Below are 20,358 nucleotides of genomic sequence, written 5' to 3'. Positions count from 1 at the left end.
ACTCTGGAAATCAGTCTGGAAGTTTCACAGAAAATTGGACATAGTACTACCTGAAAACCCTGCTATAACACTACTCCTGGGCATATAACCAAAAGATGCTTTAACATATAACAAGGACACATGCTCCACCATGTTCATAGCAGCCTTATTTATAATAACCAGAAGCTGGAAAGAATCCAGGTGTCCTTCAATAGAGGAATGGATACAGAACATGTGGTACATCTACACAATGGAGTACTACTCAGCTATCAAAAACAATGACTTCATGAAATTCATTGGCAAATATATGGAACAAGAAATTATCCTGAGTGAGGTAACCCAATCACAAAACACACATAGTATGCATTAACTGATAAGTGATACTAGCCCAAAAGCTTGGATCACCCAAGATACAATCCACAAACCACATGAAGCTTAAGAAGAAGGATGACTCGAAACAGACCGGATAAACAGTTCCCTGCACCCAAATCCCATGGGAGGGAGAGCTGAACCTTCAGAGAGGCAGACAAGCCTGGGAAACCAGAAGAGACTGCTCTCTGTACATACATCTCGGACGCCAGAGGAAAACACCAAAGGCCATCTGGAACCCTGGTGCACTGAAGCTCCCGGAAGGGGCGGCACAGGTCTTCCTGGTTGCTGCCTCCGCAGAGAGCCCGTGGGCAGCACCCCGCGAGCAAACTTGAGCCTCAGGACCACAGGTAAGACCAACTTGTCTGCTGCAAGAAAGCTGCCTGGTGAACACAAGACACAGGCCCACAGGAACAGCTGAAGACCTGTAGAGAGGAAAACGTACACACCCGAAAGCAGAACACTCTGTCCCCATAACTGACTGAAAGAGAGGAAAACAGATCTACAGCACTCCTGACACACAGGCTTATAGGACAGTCTAGCCACTGTCAGAAATAGCAGAACAAAGTAACACTAGAGATAAGCTGATGGCAAGAGGCAAGTGCAGGAACCTTAGCAACAGAAACCAAGACTACATGGCATCATCGGAGCCCAATTCTCCCACCAAAACAAACATGGAATATCCAAACACACCAGAAAAGCAAGATCGAGTTTCAAAATCATATTTGATCATGACGCTGGAGGACTTCAAGAAAGACATGAACACACTTGGGGAAACACAGGAAAACATTAATAAACAAGTAGAAGCCTACAGAGAGGAATCGCAAAAATCCCTGAGAGAATTCCAGAAAAACACAATCAAACAGTTGAAGGAATTAAAAATGGAAATAGAAGCAATCAAGAAAGAACACATGGAAACAACCCTGGATATAGAAAACCAAAAGAAGAGACAAGGAGCTGTAGATACAAGCTTCACCAACAGAATACAAGAGATGGAAGAGAGAATCTCAGGAGCAGAAGATTCCATAGAAATCATTGACTCAACTGTCAAAGATAATGTAAAGCGGAAAAAGCTACTGGTCCAAAACATACAGGAAATCCAGGACTCAATGAGAAGATCAAACCTAAGGATAATAGGTATAGAAGAGAGTGAAGACTCCCAGCTCAAAGGACCAGTAAATATCTTCAACAAAATCATAGAAGAAAACTTCCCTAACCTAAAAAAAGAGATACCCATAGGCATACAAGAAGCCTACAGAACTCCAAATAGATTGCACCAGAAAAGAAACACATCCCGTCACATAATAGTCAAAACACCAAACGCACAAAATAAAGAAAGAATATTAAAAGCAGTAAGGGAAAAAGGTCAAGTAACATATAAAGGCAGACCTATCAGAATCACACCAGACTTCTCGCCAGAAACTATGAAGGCCAGAATATCCTGGACTGCTGTCATACAGACCCTAAGAGAACACAAATGCCAGCCCAGGTTACTGTATCCTGCAAATCTCTCAATTAACATAGATGGAGAAACCAAGATATTCCATGACAAAACCAAATTTACACAATATCTTTCTACAAATCCAGCACTACAAAGGATAATAAATGGTAAAGCCCAACATAAGGAGGCAAGCTATACCCTAGAAGAAGCAAGAAACTAATCGTCTTGGCAAAAAAACAAAGAGAATGAAAGCACACAAACATAACCTCACATCCAAATATGAATATAACGGGAAGCAATAATCACTATTCCTTAATATCTCTCAACATCAATGGCCTCAACTCCCCAATAAAAAGACATAGATTCTCTTTTGTATAGAGGAAGGCAACTGATTTATTTGAGTTAATTTTATACCCAGCCACTTTGCTGAAGTTGTTTATCAGCTTTAGTAGTTCTCTGGTGGAACTTTTGGGATCACTTAAATATACTATCATGTCATCTGCAAATAGTGATATTTTGACCTCTTCTTTTCCGATCTGTATCCCTTTGATCTCCTTTTGTTGTCTGATTGCTCTGGCTAGAACTTCAAGAACTATATTGAATAAGTAGGGAGAGAGTGGGCAGCCTTGTCTAGTCCCTGATTTTAGTGGGATTGCTTCAAGTTTCTCTCCATTTAGTTACCAATCCTACAACAGATAGAGGCCTTATATCCAAAATATACAAAGAACTCAAGAAGTTAGACCGCAGGGAAACAAATAACCCTATTAAAAAATGGGGTTCAGAGCTAAACAAAGAATTCACAGCTGAGGAATGCCGAATGGCTGAGAAACACCTAAAGAAATGTTCAACATCTTTAGTCATAAGGGAAATGCAAATCAAAACAACCCTGAGATTTCACCTCACACCAGTGCGATTGGCTAAGATCAAAAACTCAGGTGACAGCAGATGCTGGCGAGGATGTGGAGAAAGAGGAACACTCCTCCATTGTTGGTGGGATTGCAGACTGGTAAAACCATTCTGGAAATCAGTCTGGAGGTTCCTCAGAAAATTGGACATTGAACTGCCTGAGGATCCAGCTATACCTCTCTTGGGCATATACCCAAAAGATGCCTCAACATATAAAAGAGACACGTGCTCCACTATGTTCATCGCAGCCTTATTTATAATAACCAGAAGCTGGAAAGAACCCAGATGCCCTTCAACAGAGGAATGGATACAAAATGTGGTACATCTACACAATGGAATATTACTCAGCTATCAAAAACAACGAGTTTATGAAATTCGTAGGCAAATGGTTGGAACTGGAAAATATCATCCTGAGTGAGCTAACCCAATCACAGAAAGACATACATGGTATGCACTCATTGATAAGTGGCTATTAGCCCAAATGCTTGAATTACCCTAGATCCCTAGAACAAACGAAACTCAAGACGGATGATCAAAATGTGAATGCTTCACTCCTTCTTTAAATGAGGAAAAAAGAATACCCTTGGCAGGGAAGGGAGAGGCAAAGATTAAAACAGAGACTGAAGGAACACCCATTCAGAGCCTGCCCCACATGTGGCCCATACATATACAGCCACCCAATTAGACAAGATGGATGAAGCAAAGAAGTGCAGACCGACAGGAGCCGGATGTAGATCGCTCCTGAGAGACACAGCCAGAATACAGCAAATATAGAGGCGAATGCCAGCAGCAAACCACTGAACTGAGAATAGGTCCCCTATTGAAGGAATCAGAGAAAGAACTGGAAGAGCTTGAAGGGGCTCGAGACCCCAAAAGTACAACAATGTCAAGCAACCAGAGCTTCCAGGGACTAAGCCACTACCTAAAGATTATACATGGACTGACCCTGGACTCTGACCCCATAGGTAGCAATGAATATCCTAGTAAGAGCACCAGTGGAAGGGGAAGCCCTGGGTCCTGCTAAGACTGAACCCCCAGTGAACTAGTCTATGGGGGGAGGGCGGCAATGGGGGGAGGGTTGGGAGGGGAACACACATAAGGAAGGGGAGGGGGGAGGGGGATGTTTGCTCGGAAACCGGGAAAGGGAATAACACTCGAAATGTATATAAGAAATACTCAAGTTAATAAAAAAAAATATATATATATAAAAAAAAAAAAGACATAGATTAACAAACTGGATACGCAACGAGGACCCTGCATTCTGCTGCCTACAGGAAACACACCTCAGAGACAAACACAGACATTACCTCAGAGTGAAAGGCTGGAAAACAATTTTCCAAGCAAATGGTCAGAAGAAGCAAGCTGGAGTAGCCATTCTAATATCAAATAAAATCAATTTTCAATTAAAAGTCATCAAAAAAGATAAGGAAGGACACTTCATATTCATCAAAGGAAAAATCAACCAAGATGAACTCTCAATCCTAAATATCTATGCCCCAAATACAAGGGCACCTACACATGTAAAAGAAACCTTACTAAAGCTCAAAACACACATTGCACCTCACACAATAATAGTGGGAGATTTCAACACCCCACTCATCAATGGACAGATCATGGAAACAGAAATTAAACAGAGATGTAGACAGACTAAGAGAAGTCATGAGCCAAATGGACTTAACGGATATTTATAGAACATTCTATCCTAAAGCAAAAGGATATACCTTCTTCTCAGCTCCTCCTGGTACTTTCTCCAAAATTGACCATATAATTGGTCAAAAAACGGGCCTCAACAGGTACAGAAAGATAGAAATAATCCCATGCATGCTATCGGACCACCACGACCTAAAACTGGTCTTTACTAACAATCAAGGAAGAATGCCCACATATACTTGGAAATTGAACAATGCTCTACTCAATGATAACCTGGTCAAGGAAGAAATAAAGAAAGAAATTAAAAACTTTTTAGAATTTAATGAAAATGAAGGTACAACATACCCAAACTTATGGGACACAATGAAAGCTGTGCTAAGAGGAAAACTCACAGCGCTGAGTGCCTGCAGAAAGAAACAGGAAAGAGCATATGTCAGCAGCTTGACAGCACACCTAAAAGCTCTAGAACAAAAAGAAGCAAATACACCCAGGAGGAGTAGAAGGCAGGAAATAATCAAACTCAGAGCTGAAATCAACCAAGTAGAAACAAAAAGGACCATAGAAAGAATCAACAGAACCAAAAGTTGGTTCTTTGAGAAAATCAACAAGATAGATAAACCCTTAGCCAGACTAACGAGAGGACACAGAGAGTGCGTCCAAATTAACAAAATCAGAAATGAAAAGGGAGACATAACAACAGATTCAGAGGAAATTCAAAAAATCATCAGATCTTACTACAAAAACCTATATTCAACAAAACTTGAAAATCTTCAGGAAATGGACAATTTCCTACACAGATACCAGGTACCGAAGTTAAATCAGGAACAGATAAACCAGTTAAACAACCCCATAACTCCTAAGGAAATAGAAGCAGTCATTAAAGGTCTCCCAACCAAAAAGAGCCCAGGTCCAGACGGGTTTAGTGCAGAATTCTATCAAACCTTCATAGAAGACCTCATACCAATATTATCCAAACTATTCCACAAAATTGAAACAGATGGATCACTACCGAATACCTTCTATGAAGCCACAATTACTCTTATACCTAAACCACACAAAGACACAACAAAGAAAGAGAACTTCAGACCAATTTCCCTTATGAATATCGACGCAAAAATACTCAACAAAATTCTGGCAAACCGAATCCAAGAGCACATCAGAACAATCATCCACCATGACCAAGTAGGCTTCATCCCAGGCATGCAGGGATGGTTTAATATACGGAAAACCATCAACGTGATCCATTATATAAACAAACTGAAAGAACAGAACCACATGATCATTTCATTAGACGCTGAGAAAGCATTTGACAAAATTCAACACCCCTTCATGATAAAAGTCCTGGAAAGAATAGGAATTCAAGGCCCATACCTGAACATAGTAAAAGCCATATACAGCAAACCAGTTGCTAACATTAAACTAAATGGAGAGAAACTTGAAGCAATCCCACTAAAATCAGGGACTAGACAAGGCTGCCCACTCTCTCCCTACTTATTCAATATAGTTCTTGAAGTTCTAGCCAGAGCAATCAGACAACAAAAGGAGGTCAAGGGGATACAGATCGGAAAAGAAGAAGTCAAAATATCACTATTTGCAGATGATATGATAGTATATTTAAGTGATCCCAAAAGTTCCACCAGAGAACTACTAAAGCTGATAAACAACTTCAGCAAAGTGGCTGGGTACAAAATTAACTCAAATAAATCAGTTGCCTTCCTCTATACAAAAGAGAAACAAGCCGAGAAAGAAATTAGGGAAACGACACCCTTCATAATAGACCCAAATAATATAAAGTACCTCGGTGTGACTTTAACAAAGCAAGTAAAAGATCTGTACAATAAGAACTTCAAGACACTGAAGAAGGAAATTGAAGAAGACCTCAGAAGATGGAAAGATCTCCCATGCTCATGGATTGGCAGGATTAATGTAGTAAAAATGGCCATTTTTACCAAAAGCAATCTACAGATTCAATGCAATCCCCATCAAAATACCAATCCAATTCTTCAAAGAGTTAGACAGAACAATTTGCAAATTCATCTGGAATAACAAAAAACCCAGGATAGCTAAAGCTATCCTCAACAATAAAAGGACTTCAGGGGGAATCACTATCCCTGAACTCAAGCAGTATTACAGAGCAATAGTGATAAAAACTGCATGGTATTGGTACAGAGACAGGCAGACAGACCAATGGAATAGCATTGAAGACCCAGAAATGAACCCACACACCTATGGTCACTTGATTTTTGACAAAGGAGCCAAAACCATCAAATGGAAAAAAGATAGCATTTTCAGCAAATGGTGCTGGTTCAACTGGAGGTCAACATGTAGAAGAATGCAGATCGATCCATGCTTATCACCCTGTACAAAGCTTAAGTCCAAGTGGATCAAGGACCTCCACATCAAACCAGACACACTCAAACTAATAGAAGAAAAACTAGGGAAGCATCTGGAACACATGGGCACTGGAAAAAATTTCCTAAACAAAACACCAATGGCTTACGCTCTAAGATCAAGAATCGACAAATGGGATCTCATAAAAGTGCAAAGCTTCTGTAAGTCAAAGGACACTGTGGTTAGGACAAAATGGCAACCAACAGATTGGGAAACGATCTTTACCAATCCTACAACAGATAGAGGCCTTATATCCAAAATATACAAAGAACTCAAGAAGTTAGACCGCAGGGAAACAAATAACCCTATTAAAAAATGGGGTTCAGAGCTAAACAAAGAATTCACAGCTGAGGAATGCCGAATGGCTGAGAAACACCTAAAGAAATGTTCAACATCTTTAGTCATAAGGGAAATGCAAATCAAAACAACCCTGAGATTTCACCTCACACCAGTGAGAATGGCTAAGATCAAAAACTCAGGAAACAACAGATGCTGGCGAGGATGTGGAGAAAGAGGAACACTCCTCTATTGTTGGTGGGATTGCAGACTGGTACAACCATTCTAGAAATCAGTCTGGAGGATCCTCAGAAAATTGGACATTGAACTGCCTGAGGATCCAGCTATACCTCTCTTGGGCATATACCCACAAGATGCCCCAACATACAAAAAAAGACACGTGCTCCACTATGTTCATTGCAGCCTTATTTATAATAGCCAGAAGCTGGAAAGAACCCAGATGCCCTTCAACAGAGGAATGGATACAGAAAATGTGGTACATCTGCACAATGGAATATTACTCAGCTATCAAAAACAACGACTTTATGAAATTCGTAGGCAAATGGTTGGAACTGGAAAACATCATCCTGAGTGAGCTAACCCAATCACAGAAAGACATACATGGTATGCACTCATTGATAAGTGGCTATTAGCCCAAATGCTTGAATTACCCTAGATGCCTAGAACAAATGAAACTCAAGACGGATGATCAAAATGTGAATGCTTCACTCCTTCTTTAAAAGGGGAACAAGAATACCCTTGGCAGGGAAGGGAGAGGCAAAGATTAAAACAGAGACTGAAGGAACACCCATTCAGAGCCTGCCCCACATGTGGCCCATACATATACAGCCACCCAATTAGACAAGATGGATGAAGCAAAGAAGTGCAGACCGACAGGAGCCGGATGTAGATCGCTCCTGAGAGACACGGCCAGAATACAGCAAATACAGAGGCGAATGCCAGCAGCAAACCACTGAACTGAGAATAGGTCCCCCGTTGAAGGAATCAGAGAAAGAACTGGAAGAGCTTGAAGGGGCTCGAGACCCCATATGTACAACAATGTCAAGCAACCAGAGCTTCCAGGGACTAAGCCACTACCTAAAGACTATACATGGACTGACCCTGGACTCTGACCTCATAGGTAGCAATGAATATCCTAGTAAGAGCACCAGTGGAAGGGAAAGCCCTGGGTCCTGCTAAGACTGAACCCCCAGTGAACTAGACTGGTGGGGGGAGGGCGTCAATGGGGGGAGGGTTGGGAAGGGAACACCCATAAGGAAGGGGAGGGGGGAGGGGGATGTTTGCCCGGAAACCGGGAAAGGGAATAACACTCGAAATGTATATAAGAAATACTCAAGTTAATAAAAAAAAAAAAGAAGAAGAAGAAGAAGAAGGATGACTCAAGTGCGAATGCTTCAATCATTCATAGAAGGGGGAACAAAAATATTCACAGGAGGAAATGTGGAGACAAAGTTTGGAGCAGAGACTGAGAGAATAGCCAACTAGCAGCTGCCCCACCTGGAGATTCAGCCCATATATATAGAATCACCAAACCCAGACAATAGTGCTGATGCCATTAAGGCCATACTGACAGGAGCCTGATATAGCTATCTCCTAAGAGGGTCTGCCAGAGCATGATAAATAGAGGCGAATGTTAGCAGCCAACCATTACCTGAGAACAGGGTCCCCATTGCAAGAGTTAGAGAAAGGATTGAAGGAGCTGAAGGAGTATGCACCCCATAAGAACAACACCAATCAACCAGAGCTCCCAGGGAATAAACCACCATTCAAAGAGTAGACCTGGACAGACCCATGGCTCCAGCTGCATATATAGCAGAGGATGGCTATGTTGGGCACCAGGAGGAGAAGCCTTTGGTCCTGCCAAGGCTGGAACCCCCAGTGTAGGGGAATGTTAATGCGGGGAGGCGGGAAGGGGTGTGTGGTTGGGTGGGGGAAAGGGGATAACATTTGAAATGTAAATTAAGAAAAATCCAAGAAAAAAAAAAGAAAAAAATGCAGAATAAAGGACTGGGATGCACAAAAGAAATAAAATATAGAACTCATAAAGGCAAATACCACATGTTTTCTCATAGATAGATAGATAGATAGATAGATAGATAGATAGATAGATAGATAGACGGACGGATAGATATAGATATATAGTGGGGGTGGGGACACACCTGTGTCTTCCTCTATAACTTTGTACTTTGTTTGTTGCTGTTGAAAAAATTTCTTTACAATATATTCTCCTCATGCTTTCCCCCTCCCCAGGTCCTCCCATATCTACTTTATTTTTTGAGACAGGTTTCTATTGAACTTGAACTCATAGATTCAGCTATACTATATGAACAGAGAACTTCAGGGATCCTCATGTTTTTGTTTCCAATGGCTAGGATGGCACTCACCAGAAGCCACAAACAGCTCCTTATTCTGGTCATGGGGATCAAAACACAGGTTCTCAAGAAGACACAACATGCATAATCCAGTAAGTCATCTCTCCAGGCTCCTGAATTCATTACCTTTTTAATAGATTGCAACTCAAGTGTTCTAAAACAACTAGAACATTTCTTTTGCATAAAAATAATATTCATTTCAGTTTTTATTGCCTATATTTGGTTTCCTGAAAAAATATGTCAATCTATTAAAATCTGAGTATCTCTGTCTCTTGGTTGGAATAATTTAGGATAAATTCATTATTAACCTCTCTGATGGTGATGGTTAACAGTCAACTTGACAGACTCTAGAATCACCTGGGAGAATTTACAGCTAGTCCTGAGGGGGATTATCTGAATAAAAGCCACAGATGTAGGAAAACCCATCTTTTTTGCATGACCTTTCTGTGGGGAGAAGATAAGGAAGGATTCTTCTGAGTTGACATTCCAGCCGTGAGGACCGGTACCCTGAATTGTAAGCATAGCTCGCTCAACCTTACCTTGCTTTTGTCAGGATGTTTCATCACAGCAACAAGAAAAGACGGTTTAATAAAACATCTGTAGTGATTTAACATGACTAAGTCAGTGAAAAAAATAATAATTACAAATGTTTGTCAGGGCTGGGGACGTTGTTAAGTTGGTGGAGTATTTACTGAACACAGCAAACTCCAGGCTTTGACTCCTTACAGCACGTAAACTGAGCATGCTGGCACAGGCCTACAATACAGCACTCAGGAGGAGGAAGCAGGAAGCTAGGAAGTTGAAAGCTATCACTAAAGACAGAACAACATCAGACTGGAAAATGAGATTCTGTCTTAAAAAAAAAAAAGAAAGTTTTCAAGGTTTCTGGATTTTCAAACAATGGGCTAAGAAAACTTAAAATTCATTTGCCTTCAAACAAATAAAGCATTTGAGAAATAACAAATCAAAAAATGAAAATTATAAACATACCAGAAAAACCTCTTGAGCCTTATGTAAGAATTTTTAAGATTAAAAAAAATTCATTTCTATAAAACTTAAATTTTACTCATATAATAGTTAGAAAGACTTACAAATATTCACTTAGATATGTGAGAAAGTTTTATTATGAGTTAGTGATATAACACAATCGTACTGTTGAGGCTAAAAGCAAACTCATTCCCACTATTTCTTGTCCATTTCACTTACCAATAACTGTTTTTCGTCTTTCTCGGCATTCTTGTAAGAGGAGGATCAAGGCAGCCAAGATGATAATGCAGTTTACAGGTGTCACACAGTAAAAGAAGATGCTGATCATGGTTCTTCTTACAAATTCCACAACTTTAATAAAAGTAGCGAGTGAGAGTTATACTGAGGTCTATAGTGACACAGTCCGTTTGTAATAGTTCTCAGTGCAAAAGCCTTCATCTGGATTATTCTGTTTTCTAATATGGCATTTCTGGGCCTGTGCGGCTGAACCTTGCTCTATGGAGCAGGGCGGCGTGGACCTCATGATCATCTTGCCTTGACCTTCCAAATGTGTCAGGAGAACAGCTGTGTGCGAGAGCTCCCTGCACTACCTTGTGTTTTTCATGGCACCCGTTGTTTTAACAATACCAAGTACTAGTTTTCGATAGTGTAGAGGATGTCAAAAATAGCTTAGTTCTAATACAAGCTTAAGAGTTTTCAAAAACTAAACTATTAAAGGATAGGGATTATTTAAGGTATGTACTATCAACACAGCCTTCAATTATTATTACTTTAAATTCATTTAGCATTAGTTCAGCTTTGCTTTATAAACATAAAACTATGAAAAAAAAACCCCAAAATTGTGAAAAATATTCTAATCTTGAAAACTACCCTGAAGGTCTAAAGAAATTCTTTCACCAACAACTTTGTTTTTGACTATTAACTATAAACCTTTCATACACCCTTAAACATATAAATAATCTACATTTCTAAGTCTCTTTTCACAAAAGCCAGAGGATGAATTTTTTAAAAAGCATACTAATTGATATATTCCAGACCTTCAGAATTTTCAGACAGTTAACATTTCTTGTGAGAAAACGTAATTTACTTCTAAGAAAATGAGCACCAAAGGCTGAAAAATTAGCATATATCTATACTGGAGATGTAGAGAATGACAGGAAAGTTGTTTGGGTGACTAAAAGAAACAGGAATGCACAACAAATTGAAAGAATTGGATTTTTTCAATATTCCTGGAAAATACACATGTAAAGCAGCAATAACAAAAATTAATATTAGTAACAACAAAAAAATCCCATTAAAGCTAAAGAATAAGACTTTAAACATATTGTGAAGCAAAAAATAATAATTATAGTCATAAAACTCCAAAGTCTGGTACTATCCCTAATATTTTCCAAAAATCAACCATGCTTGGGAAAACAATGTGGTAATACACTAATGTTCATACTAGAGACAAAGACAGTAATTTGGTTTCCCATATCTCACATCAATACACATGAATACAAACATATATGTGCATGTTATTTTTATGTAACATATAGCACATAATACAAACATACAAGCACAATAGCATATTCTACTATCTCTCTTAATGTAATTAATACATTACATTAAAAAGTGATTTCTTTGTCTAAATATAGAAAGAAATGAAGCCTTTATATACATATACATATAGAAAATGGTTTTGTCATGTAAAATCACTATAATCATCAATTCTGCTTAAATACTGTACAGGAAGTAAAGAAGAAAACTATGTCTGGAATAAGCTAAGCAAGTTGATAAGAAAGTACAGAAAGAAGAAATATTACATTCTTCATCTTTACACACTACGACTCATCACTACCCAAATCAAGAGCAAAATTTCACACTCACTCAAGTAACCTACAAATCCTTACTTATTATGTCCATTAACATAATTAACGATTACATAATTATCGATTTATAAATAAATTTAAAATATTAAATTTAGAATAACAGGCACAGATTTTAAAGTAACTTTGTAATTTCCTGAAAAGAATTCTTTGTTCCACAGAGCTTATGAAAATCCATTCTCAATTCCTTACAAGATATATGATTTACCTTTCTGGAGAACAACTATATCTTCTTTATTCAATCTACAAAGCTTCAAATGAATCTGAAACACTCCTAACTGAAATTCTGAAATGGACAAAGTTCACTTTTGTGCATATGAAATAACTTCTGACTAGTACATAATAGTTAAAAAGTAAACAATATTATTCTGTTATAATTTCATTACTTGCCTATAAAGCACTGTAGGAAGAGAGGATGTCTTTTGTGTGCCTCCTTCTTTTTTACTTGGTTTTCTTTCCTTAGGTGCTCGTAAGATTGCCGGTACATTCAGCTTCTATAGAGTGAATAAATGTCGTACATGCTGTTTGAAAGGTGAGTACAAAGCAGTATTTTCCCCCTACTTGTCTCTAAATCTAACTAAGTAAGCTAGCATTCAGAGAGGGAAATCTGCTTTAAATTAGTAAAGGGAAAACGAATTGCTGATCTCAACTACTTCTATGATAAAGCTACAACTTCATGGGCTCATTAGTTCTCAGAAATACATTAAACTTTATGAAAATTATACTACTTTCACTTGAATACCTTAGAACAATGAGAAAAGTAGAGGAGGCTTAAGAATCTAACACAGTATACTTAGAAAACAACAAAAAACCACCAGTACACTTCTTTGCAACATCCCAGCTATACTGGTGTTCCATAGGTTAATTACAAAAATTATCTTATTGGACCAAACACTATAAAAAAGATGAAATTCTCTTTGGTACTCTTCTAATCTGTAGTATGCTGGCTTCTAAGACAGAACATCTATCAAAGTCACTTCTTAGTGCCCTGGTGAGCTCCCATCTGTTCAGCCAATGGGAACAGTATCGTGCACGTGATACACATGTCTGTGCAGACCGTCTACACACAATGCAATTTTCAGCCCTCTATGAAGTTACCTAATAAATGGAAATGTCTTTTATAGCAGATAATATTTTAAACTATAGAGGAGGCTTTTGTTGAGAAAAATATAAACCCAGCCAAAACAAAAGCTAGAAGAGCAAGTGACCTCTTACACTCCAAATATCCTTTCCGAAATATCAATATAAAATACCATAATCTTCCAAAAATCTACAAACTACTTATTAGTAGGAAAAAAGAGTACATATGTCCAAAAGCGACTCCTCATCTTCACCTTTTAACATCAATTACTCTTTGCAGTACCAGTGACATGCAATCTGTTCATAAAAGAAGGTTATGGGAAAGAAAAATTGTGACAAAAAATCTAATACCACTGAATAAAGAATATACTAAGAGGAAACCATGATTCCTGTCTTAACTCATCAAAAGTCACAGGCCAATCAATATTAATAAAATAACCCACCAACAAGACAGCTGATAAAAGAACCAAGCTAGGTTATAGGTTCTCAGTAGGCAGTGACTACAAGTGGTCTGCAAGCATTTCAGACAGAAATCATTACCCTAGGGGATTAGGCTCTGAAGGAACTGAATTATTTAGTTAGCAAAGTGACTTTTTGTAAGAAATTATGTATACACACACACACACACACACACACACACACACACTGAAAAAATCACAAAGAGAGCAAGAATTGAAGAAAGCAACTGAAAAGAAACTAACCTGCCCTGTAATTCGGCCAAGTAAGGCCCATATTCCTTGTCCTTCACTTCGAAGTTTCCCATTAAGATTTTGCAGTTCCTCTAACGATTCACAGAGCTACAAAAAGAGTAAGTCAAATTAGGAAGCTTTTATTGTGCAAATATAAATAAACAAGAACATTCACACTTATTTTCCATTTAGTCTAATATATTCAGATCAGATAACTACAAAGACAAAGATAATTATGACTAGCATGGTGAACATCCTCAGAAGATAAACACTTTCTTCTCTCCTACAGGTTTTAGTTCTGATGCATACATATATAGTTTGGCAAATCATATGACACATTATTTTGCTATCAAACCACATTTCCATTACTTCTCTTATAAGAAAACTAAAAATCCCCAAGGTTCTTCTGGTTAAGACCATAGAACTACCAAAAGTCTGCAGACCTTGTGACCTTATTCCCTATAGCCTTTTCAGTACAATGTTGTTGATTACTAATTACATCACTTTAAATGGTTGGGTTTTTTTTTTTTGAACAATAATTAGATACTAGTTTAAATATTCATGCTACTTAGAACCTAAGGAAACATTTATTAATCAAAATAGCATATCATTTTTAAAAGTCGAGTACTTTAGGACTGGGTTTTCTTATTTTCAACAAATGAAAGAAGAAGATCTGTAATGCTGTTTACATTTAAGAATAAGGAATGAGGTTAGCTGTGTTAGTTTTAAACCCCAGCTCTTAGTCTTGATTACTATGTTGCCATGAGCAAATTATATAATGTCTTCAATCCTTAGCGCCCACCTCTAAGAAGAGAAGCAATAGCGGCCACTGACACTAAGGACAAGGAGAGAACTACATGACTTTCTGTGTGTGAAGGAATCACAGCTGTGCCTGGTATAAGAATGCACTCAGTGGGGGTTGGGGATTTAGCTCAGTGGTAGAGCGCTTGCCTAGCAAGCACAAGGCCCTGGGTTCAGTCCCCATCTCCAGAAAAAAAAAAAGAATAGAAAAAAAAAAGAATGCATTCAGTGAGAATGACAGTAATGAAAATGATGATGAATGTTGGAAAAGAGCCTAAATTCTCTAGAATTTCAAACTGAAACACAGAAATACAATAAAATCACAAAAGAACTATAAACAAGATCTACCACATAAGACTGAGCATTTGTAGCCAACGTACCTTATTATATTCTACATGAAGCTTTTCTTGCTCATTCTCTAATTTATCCTTTATATTCTTTTGTTCAGCCATATTTTCCTGAATTTGAATCATGCGCATATTTCTCTCTATTTAAATTAAATATCCAATTTTACTTCAGTAGAAAGTAAAGGCTAATAGAAAACATACACAAGAAGCAAACTAGCCATAGAGATGATCATTTGGATAAACTTACATTGGTCAAACAATTTTAAGTATATTTAAGAAAAAAACATAGCAATACATGAGCCTAGAATTTACAAAAGGCTACAACATAGGAAAGTAAACATGCCTCTGACACATACCACAAAGTAATATTTTCTAAAACATTAATTGTATGACATCTGTCATTAGCAATTTATTCTCAGGGAGACTGTGCATGTTATCAGTGTCTATACTGACCAAAATAGTAATTCACAAAATCAGCAGTAAGAGCTGGCTGCTTATGTTTCCGCCTTCCATCCACACTAGAACTAGTATCTGAGTTGTCCACTGGAAAGATATCCGTACTGATTCCCATCAGTTCTGCTTTGCGCATAAGCTTACGAATGGCCGAAGCACTACTTGTGAGTGGCCTGGGTAGCTTTTCCCTTGGAACCCAGGCTTGTGGTCTGGTAGATCGAGCCAGCTCTGCCTTGGCACGATACTGCTGTAGTCGGGCATTGATCCTTGCCTATAAATAAATGCAGACAGTTTGAAAGAAAATAAAAATGGAATATATTCCTCACAACTTCTACTTTTATGCTTAGAGAGATAACAATACTAAAATTTCACAAGTAAGGAACATCAGATTTATCACTGATCCTGAAGATGTACAATGCAATCTCAAATTGCAATACCTAGTAACAGCTGCTGTGAGATGGGGTCCTAGAGCTCTAAGAAGAAACAGACACACACTCCCATTTCTAAGCAAGAAGTACCCTTCAATTGATCACCACTTGCAAATACATTAGTTTCCTTCAAGAGAGTTTCACTGGGGAGGCAAACAATCCTTAAAGAGACGCTGCACACTCAACAGTAGAAGCCAACAGAAAACAAACTCAATGGCTTATTTGGAGGTCCTTTGTTACACAATGTCATGTCAGAGGTTTTCCTTGTCTTTTTTAATTCATATACATTTTATTTTCTCATTTTAACCTATAGATACTCTACATATAAACTGTGGCTTCTAATTTAGTTGTATGAGACTCCTGTGTTAGGTACACAGTGGATCTCTGTTTCTTTTGGGTTCTTTTCCTTTTCTTCATTTCTTTTGCCCTATTCTAATACACTAGTTTTTTGTTTTATCTTACTATATTTTATTATTCTCCCTTAGAAGCCTGTTTTTTAAATTATTGTTTTCTTTTACTGAAAATAGATTTTTTTCCCTCATATAGTAAATCCTGATTATAGTTTCTTTCCCCTCCCTCCACTTCTCCTAGTTCCTCCCCTCTTCCACTCTGGTTCCACACCCTTTCTGTCTCTTATTAGAAAAGAAAAGCCTTCCAAAACAGCCATCGACCATCACAAAATAAAATATAATAAGGTGAATCAAAAACTACGATATTAAATTTGGACATGGCAACCCAACAGCAGGCAAGAATCAGAGAGATGCATTCTTCCTCATAGTCAAGAGTCCTATAGCAACAATAAGCTTAGCTATAATAATACTCTGAGAACATGGTGAGACCTAAGTAGGCCATATGCTTGCTAGTTGATTGGGAGGCATGTATTCTCTGGTATTTCCATCCCATCTGACTCATAAAAGCAAACTTTCCTTCTCTTCTTCCTCCTCCTCCTCTTTCTCCTTCTCCTCCTCTTCTATTGGACTCCCTGAGCTCAGAGGGGAGAGATTTGATGGAGACCTCCAGTTCAGACCCTCTCTCCACACAATGTTTTGAGCCAAATTCTTCAACCTGAAATACTTAGAAATGACTACCCTGTTGACTCAAGGCATAATTTCTTTGGACACAAATTATACTCATGCCTAGTCACCAACTACTGCTTTAGTAAATAAATTTTTAAACTACGTTTTATATGCTAGACCTCAATTTTAATCACATGTCAATAGAAAACACACATGAGATCTGAAAATAAAACAGTAAATTTAGGTGTGATTCCCATACCTGTGCTTCAGGAGACAGCTGTTTTTCTCTCTCTTGCAGAGACATTTTACAATAGGACTGTAGAGCCAAGTAGTTTTTTCTTTTCCATTTTCTGTCTAACCTGTCTGCATGCTGCTTACAATAAGCAAAGAATGGATCTGCTATATCCTAAAACAAAAGAAGAAAAAGAGGAAGAGGAAGAGAAGGAGGAGGAAGAGGGAGGAGGAAGGAAGGAGGGAGAGGGAGGGGGAAAGAGAGAGAGAGAGAGAGAGAGAGAGAGAGAGAGTGAGTGTGAGTTTGAGTGACTGAAGTTGAAACTGTATTCCAATGGGCATTTTAAAAACAAACTATCGCCCAGACCCTGTGAGAGAGAGACCCAACCGCCTGGTCAGGTGGGCACTCCTGAGGCTGCAGAGCGGAAGAGACCACCAACACTGCTCACCCCTGCCCACATCCCTGGCCCAAGAGGAAACTGTATAAGGCCTCTGGGCTCCCGTGGGGGAGGGGCCAGGAGCAGCAGGACACCTGCCTGAGACACCACCAGAACCTGAAAGAAACAGACCAGATAAACAGTTCTCTGCACCCAAATCCCGTGGGAGGGAGAGCTAAACCTTCAGAGAGGCAGACAAGCCTGGGAAACCAGAAGAAACTGCTCCCTGCACACACATCTCGGACGCCAGAGGAAAAAGCCAAAGACCATCTGGAACCCTGGTGCACTGAAGCTCCCAGAAGGGGCGGCACAGGTCTTCCTGGTTGCTGCCGCTGCAGAGAGCCCCTGGGCAGCACCCCACGAGCGAACTTGAGCCTCGGGACCACAGGTAAGACCAACTTTTCTGCTGCAAGAAAGCTGCCTGGTGAACTCAAGACACAGGCCCACAGGAACAGCTGAAGACCTGTAGAGAGGAAAAACTACACGCCCGAAAGCAGAACACTCTGTCCCCATAACTGACTGAAAGAGAGGAAAACAGGTCTACAGCACTCCTGACACACAGGCTTATAGGACAGTCTAGCCACTGTCAGAAATAGCAGAACAAAGTAACACTAGAGATAATCTGATGGCGAGAGGCAAGCGCAGGAACCCAAGCAACAGAAACCAAGACTACATGCCATCATCGGAGCCCAATTCTCCCACCAAAACAAACATGGAATATCCAAACACACCACAAAAGCAAGATCTAGTTTCAAAATCATATTTGATCATGATGCTGGAGGACTCCAAGAAAGACATGAACACACTTAGGGAAACACAGGAAAACATTAATAAACAAGTAGAAGCCAACAGAGAGGAATCGCAAAAATCCCTGAAAGAATTCCAGGAAAACACAATCAAACAGTTGAAGGAATTAAAAATGGAAATAGAAGCAATCAAGAAAGAACACATGGAAACAACCCTGGATATAGAAAACCAAAAGAAGAGACAAGGAGCTGTAGATACAAGCTTCACCAACAGAATAGAAGAGATGGAAGACAGAATCTCAGGAGCAGAAGATTCCATAGAAATCATTGACTCAACTGTCAAAGATAATGTAAAGCGGAAAAAGCTACTGGTCTAAAACATACAGGAAATCCAGGACTCAATGAGAAGATCAAACCTAAGGATAATAGGTACAGAAGAGAGTGAAGACTCCCAGCTCAAAGGACCAGTAAATATCTTCAACAAAATCATAGAAGAAAACTTCCCTAACCCAAAAAAAGAGATACCCATAGACATACAAGAAGCCTACAGAACTCCAAATAGATTGGACCAGAAAAGAAACACCTCCCGTCACATAATTGTCAAAACACCAAACGCACAAAATAAAGAAAGAATATTAAAAGCAGTAAGGGAAAAAGGTCAAGTAACATATAAAGGGAGACCTATCAGAATCACACCAGACTTCTCGCCAGAAACTATGAAGGCCAGAAGATCCTGGACTGATGTCATACAGACCCAAGAGAACACAAATGCCAGCCCAGGTTACTGTATCCAGCAAAACTCTCAATTAACATTGATGGAGAAACCAAGATATTCCATGACAAAACCAAATTTACACAATATCTTTCTACAAATCCAGCACTACAAAGGATAATAAATGGTAAAGCCCAACATAAGGAGGCAAGCTATACCCTAGAAGAAGCAAGAAACTAATCGTCTTGGCAACAAAACAAAGAGAATGAAAGCACACAAACATAACCTCACATCCAAACATGAATATAAAGGGAAACAATAATCACTATTCCTTAATATCTCTCAATATCAATGGCCTCAACTCCCCAATAAAAAGACGTAGATTAACAAACTGGATACGCAACGAGGACCCTGCATTCTGCTGCCTACAGGAAACACACCTCAGAGACAAAGACAGACACTACCTCAGAGTGAAAGGCTGGAAAACACCTTTCCAAGCAAATGGTCAGAAGAAGCAAGCTGGAGTAGCAATTCTAATATCAAATAAAATCAATTTCCAACTAAAAGTCATCAAAAAAGATAAGGAAGGACACTTCATATTCATCAAGAAAAAATCCACCAAGATGAACTCTCAATCCTAAATATCTATGCCCCAAATACAAGGGCACCTACATACGTAAAAGAAACCTTACTAAAGCTCAAAACACACATTGCCCCTCACACAATAATAGTGGGAGATTTCAACACCCCACTCTCATCAATGGACAGATCATGGAAACATAAATTAAACAGAGATGTAGACAGACTAAGAGAAGTCATGAGCCAAATGGACTTAACGGATATTTATAGAACATTCTATCCTAAAGCAAAAGGATATACCTTCTTCTCAGCTCCTCATGGTACTTTCTCCAAAATTGACCATATAATTGGTCAAAAAACGGGCCTCAACAGGTACAGAAAGATAGAAATAATCCCATGCGTGCTATCGGACCACCATGGCCTAAAACTGGTCTTCAATAACAATAAGGGAAGAATGCCCACATATACGTGGAAATTGAACAATGCTCTACTCAATGATAACCTGGTCAAAGAAGAAATAAAGAAAGAAATTAAAAACTTTTTAGAATTTAATGAAAATGAAGATACAACATACTCAAA

The 20,358-nt window shown here is 38.8% G+C and overlaps 1 protein-coding gene across 15 annotated transcripts in view; it reads right to left on the bottom strand.

Annotated features, from left to right (window-relative positions):
- The window catches only part of Phf14 (PHD finger protein 14), a 186,147-nt gene that overhangs the window by 104,975 nt on the left and 60,814 nt on the right, over positions 1-20,358 (bottom strand). For 13 of the 15 annotated variants that reach the window (XM_006236105.5, XM_063286469.1, XM_063286474.1 and 10 more), the window contains 6 exons: positions 17,334-17,480; positions 15,631-15,901; positions 15,211-15,317; positions 14,042-14,137; positions 12,651-12,754; positions 10,612-10,743 (listed from right to left, as the gene is read on the bottom strand). In XM_006236105.5, coding sequence (XP_006236167.1) covers positions 10,612-10,743; positions 12,651-12,754; positions 14,042-14,137; positions 15,211-15,317; positions 15,631-15,901; positions 17,334-17,480 — 857 coding nt within the window. Of the gene's footprint in view, positions 1-10,611; positions 10,744-12,650; positions 12,755-14,041; positions 14,138-15,210; positions 15,902-17,333; positions 17,481-20,358 lie in introns of those variants that run through there. The other 2 variants (NR_174140.1, XR_010065688.1) reach the window with 2 other exon arrangements.

The sequence above is a fragment of the Rattus norvegicus genome, chromosome 4, assembly GCF_036323735.1.
Source record: "Rattus norvegicus strain BN/NHsdMcwi chromosome 4, GRCr8, whole genome shotgun sequence".
Classification (NCBI taxonomy): domain Eukaryota; kingdom Metazoa; phylum Chordata; class Mammalia; order Rodentia; family Muridae; genus Rattus; species Rattus norvegicus.
The sequence above is the reverse complement of the archived record's forward strand: the minus strand, read 5'-3'. Positions and strand labels throughout refer to the sequence as shown.